Source organism: Sceloporus occidentalis, unplaced genomic scaffold (assembly GCF_023333645.1).
Source record: "Sceloporus occidentalis isolate IW3139 unplaced genomic scaffold, rSceOcc1.0.p SCAF_47, whole genome shotgun sequence".
Taxonomy (NCBI): Eukaryota; Metazoa; Chordata; class Lepidosauria; order Squamata; family Phrynosomatidae; genus Sceloporus; species Sceloporus occidentalis.
Window position 1 is genome coordinate 3,040,311 of NW_028317027.1, and position 5,074 is coordinate 3,045,384.

Sequence of the window (5,074 nt, forward strand, 5' to 3'; positions counted from 1 at the left end):
ACATGCTGCTGACAGCCAGCTGTTACATCCGCAGCATTATGACATCACCAAGTGATTGTGATGTCACTGTAGGATATAGGGACAGCAGCAGCAGGGTTAGGTCAGTTGATGGTTGGATAGTGTTTCGTGCACTTCTGCTTGCCTGACGCTGTTATTTCTCAAAAGTAGCTGTTCGCTACGCGGTGTTTCTGAGTGTCCGCACTCAAACTGAGCGACCATGAAGTTCCCTCGCTCAATTTTGATTTCTCTGTTTCTGTATGTAGCAGAGACAATCTTAGGCCTGTACTTGAGCAGCACATACAGCACTGCAGTGCACAGAATTTGGTTGTACTTGACCCTCCTATTCTGTCTTCTGCCCTGCCTTCTGGTACAGATCTGTTTTGTCTGCTTCCACATGGAATTCTTTGATGACAGATCCCTGGAACATCTGTTTCATCTCCTGCAGCTGGGACCTCTGTTCAGGTGAGTGAGGAGGGAAGGTGCCCTGTATTTAGATAGATACCACATCAGTGAGCCAGTGCTTTAGGTACATGGCACAGTGTCTATTGTAAAAGAAATGAAAACCGCTGATGATTCCATGCCATTTATTTATATAGTGCCCACAGATTCCATAGCGCTGTTAGAATAAGGGATAGACAAAATATTTCACAAAGACCATTTAGAATGAAATCACCAATAACACGGATTAAAGCATATTTCTACAGAAGGAAAAGATGGTCTGCTCTTGTGAGCAATTAGGAAGCAATAGATGAATAAAGCAATCAAATACAAGTGTCACAGATTTTGTATATGGCATCTGCTTACAAGTTATCACAATGTGATCCGTTGCAACTTAATGTTACGTGGTTTCATGCGCCGTCAGAGTTCAAAGGTTTCAGGCCCCTTGAAAATGTATTGAATTTTCACTGACTCCCTCCCACTAAACCCGGACAACAAACGTGTTCTCATTTTAGATGGGTAAAAGGCGTTCCATTTAATATTTGTAACTTTGATAGTACAAAGAGTGGGAACAGGGGATATTTTGAAGGGAATGATTGTGTTTTGTAGAAAAGTGATACATACCGAGATATCATTTAAATACATAGAGTTTGAGTTGAATCTAAAATCTCAGCCACTATTGAGTTTATGGTTTTATGTGTGCTTCTTGGCCAGATTATATTTGAACAGGAGATATGCAGGGGGCTGGGGAGATGACTAGAAGGCGCGATGTTTTGGGTCAGGTTTGGGTGAAAGCATTTATCTAATGATGCAGGGCAGTAATAGTTTTCATTGTGTTAAATGGAACCTCACCCCATGTGGCTGTAATGTTCTGTCCAGTGTTAATAATGAGTGAACCCTATTTCTTCCTATACTTTGCAGGTGTGTGCAAGTTCTCCGCCTTTACTTCATTAATGGAAAATCAGAGGATCCATACAACACCCTCATTAAGAGGAAGCAGCTGTCTGAAGATGGATGTTGTGTTGAGGTGGAACATGAGGTTGGTCGCGTCGATATGCTGCTGTCCAAACACAGTTCTGCTTTCCGCTGGGCCTCCTTCATCCAAGCTTTCCTTGGGTCAGCACCTCAACTGATACTACAGCTGTATATTTCCATCTCACAACAGCATATAAGCCTATGCAGATGTAAGACAACATTTCTTTGTCGTTTCTTTGTCAATATAGAATGTGGAATGAATACATATTTTTGCAGTCATTAAAAAAGAACTTTGATGCAAGAATGAAAGAAAAAAACGACATTTGATAGATTTTCAGTAGAGAGTAAATTGTTGGAGAACAGGACAAACAGTTAAGAGTGCTTGAAAATGGATATTTAAAAAATGTCTTCGTAGCTTTAACTAGTAATTTAGGATACGTTATTTGCTGCATAAAGAAATCTAGTCACACACAAATTGTATGTGCAGAAATGCCCCAGTGATTAAGGACTATATTTTTTCTTCATAAATGCATATCATTTACACATACATTTATCAAACTGTCAATCAAGTGCCATTTGTCTTAATGTTTACTAATTGGAATTGTCCTTTCCTTTTCTGATTTTCTTCAGGCATGCTTATGAGTATCTCTCTGCTGTCCGTTACGTATGGAGCGTTACAGTGCAACATCCTGGCCATTCGAATTAATTACGAGGACTATGATTTCACCTTTCGACCAGCTGCCTACCTCTGCTTATTGCTTTGGAGATTCCTTGAGATTTCCAGCAGAGTCGTCGTGCTTGGCCTCTTCAGCTCCGTTTTCAAAACATGGACCCTGTGTGTGGTGGCCTTAAACCTGTTGACTTTTATGCTCTACTCATGGATCAGTTTTTGGAAGAATAAGTCATCGGGAAACAACAAGAATGGTTTGAGCAAGTGTAGGACTGCTACTGAGCGTGCTGTACTGAACATCCTGTACTCTGTGACGAGCATTTTCTGCTGGTGTCCGATTCAGGTCGAGCTCAGTGAGCCCGACCTGATTACCAAATCAAACAATTGGTGTCGCATCACCATGTATTATATGCTCAGACATATTGAAAACACTGTCCTGATTTTCTTATGGTACATCTATCAAACAGATGTTTACTCGCTCATAGGTAGCTCTTTCTTGGTCGCACTGCTCCTGGTGGGTTATACCATATCGATGCTCTTCATGCTGATTTTTTATCAGTTCTTGCACCCCTGCAGGACGCTTTTCACATCTAGTTTTGTAGGTGGCCTGACGTCAGGCTTAAAGAGTCTTTGTTGTATGTGCAAACCTTCAAGAGCCCCAACAAATGAACATGGCTCCGAGGTCTGTGAGCCTTAGAACTGACAAGATGAGATTTACATCAATGCAAAGGAGTTGATCTGTGTTCATTGGGAAGCTACTCTACTACAGACTCTCGAAGCAGAAGCCGACAAAATGGACAGAATGCAGAGAGCATTAGGGGATATATAAGGACACAAGAAAACTAATATACCACATCTGTGTCTTCCCTAAATAAAGTGTTCTGAATGGCAATATTAAGAATGAAAGTGTTTTTTTGTTTGTTTGTTTTTTATTCTAAAAGCTTTATTATTAAATGAAAATTGAATGCACTTGGTGAACTACATTCAGGATGGACTGCCTGTAGCTACCAACTGTTTTATATAATTACAAGCTGCAAACTGGTAGTTGCTAGCAGATAGGCGGCTATATGCCAGCTACTTGTTACTTTGACAGACATCAAACTAGGTAACAAAGTATGATACAAAATACAGTTAATAGCTAAATAGGGACCTCTGTCCATTCTCCATCAACAGTAGTTGTTTCTGTAAGTATTGAAGCATAGCTCTCAGGGTTTTTTTTTTATCCCAGAGCCCAGGGTTTTGGGAGTCAAATCTACTATATATTTAAATATATATATTAGTTATTTTAGTTATTAAAACTCCTGAAACTCATTGTGAGTATGCAAGGTTAACGAGTACTCACTGATGCTTTTTGTATAGTAACACTTCTCTGCATTATCTGAAAACCCTGGTAATTATCAAGGGTCTACTGGCTCAAGAACCTTTTGAGTAATAATGTTTCACAAACGATTTTTGATAGAGGCACCTGTAATGATCAGATATAATGAGCCAACTGGGATTTTTTTTTAACAGAAGTTTCCCTTTTAAAGCTGAGTATCATTAAGGTTTCTTACCTGTTGTAAGAACATTATGGCTAATAAATATAGAAAGGGAAGAACACTTCATTCTGAGACAATGTTCTCTTGAAATGTGTTGTTAAACCTATGCCATGCATGGCTAGGATTATTTCTGTGCTGCTGATTATGTTTCAGTTTACATCTAGTTTCAACCATGATCTGCCATTTCAAATTAATTAACAGGTTTGTTGCAAGACAAGACTGCACACTTGAAACTTTTATACTGTGAGTTTAACCAAACTAACGTCCCACATTTGCCATGTCACTAAACAATCAACAAACAGCTCTTGGCAGGCCCGGACTTGCCATCGGGGTTTTTGTTAACTTTATTTAACATGGAGGATGTTAAATAAAGTTTAAAAAAAAACCCCGATGTTTTAATGTAAGCCCTGTGCGGCCGCAGACCCCTAAGGCCGGCCCTGGTGGGGGCTTCCCGGCGGTATTAAGGGGCAGGTGCCCCTTATGCCCTGGGTTAATGCGGCCGTAGAGGCCACATAGGCCCAGTCAGTCCGGTCCTGCCGCGGGCCCGGCCGCAGTTGCTGCTTGCTCCGGCAACAAGGTAAGTAGGGTGAGGGAGGGGGGTGCAGTGAGAAGGGGCAGTGGGGGGTTAGATAGTGAGAAATGGGGAGAGGGGATAGATAGTGAGAGTGGGTACATAGTGAGAAGGGGCAGATAAGATGGGGAGAGGGGGTAGTGTGAATGCGTATGAGAATGAATGAATGAATAAATGTGTGGATGAATTGCTTGAATGATTTGTGAGACTGCATTAATGAATGTGTTAATGATTTGTGTGAATGAGTAAATGCAAAGATGGTACATGAAGGGTGGGCTTTAACAATAAATAAATATGGGCTGCTCGGGCTTAAATGCCCGGGCCTATTTTTTGTCCCAGTCTGGGCCTGGCTCTTGGCATAAGCGTAATGCAGCAAAAACTTTATGGTTAAAGACACTTGCATCCCCATAGTATGTTGGCTATTAACACCAAATTATACAGGGTTATATCAAATTATACCAAGGCAAAACCACACAACAAAATGTCCACGACCATATAACACCTATACTTTTGAAAGGCGGGAGCAGCTTGTCGGTGCCCCTAAACAGCGTGCCAATGCCATCTTAGCCCTACACAGCCTGTGAGTGCCATCCTATAGCCCCCAAATTGCTTTTCAGTGCCATCTTTGCCCAACTCATACCAATGTTATATATAGGCCTAATGTTTGTACACTGTAGGAAATAGCTAAAATGACACTGAAAACCAAGGCTATAATTGTGGATGACTTAAATTCCCTCAATTGTACTGTTTTATGGTTTCAGATTTTAGAAAGTCTGATTTTCCTGTAACGGAAACATTTATGTGAATCTTTGACAGTCTGGAATGGAGATAGAGTTCAAAAGGAATTGACAGACTATCTCTATTTAACAGCATTGGGATATT

At 40.8% G+C, this 5,074-nt stretch overlaps 1 protein-coding gene across 1 annotated transcript; it reads left to right on the top strand.

Moving 5' to 3' along the window:
- The first annotated feature begins 217 nt into the window (after positions 1 to 217).
- Positions 218 to 2,780, top strand: LOC149289222 (endoplasmic reticulum membrane adapter protein XK-like). Its single transcript, XM_089490884.1, has 3 exons — positions 218 to 462; positions 1,360 to 1,622; positions 2,044 to 2,780. The coding sequence occupies exons 1-3, from the start codon at positions 218 to 220 to the stop codon at positions 2,778 to 2,780; spliced, it is 1,245 nt and encodes a 414-aa protein (XP_089347010.1).
- Positions 2,781 to 5,074: the final 2,294 nt, after the last annotated feature.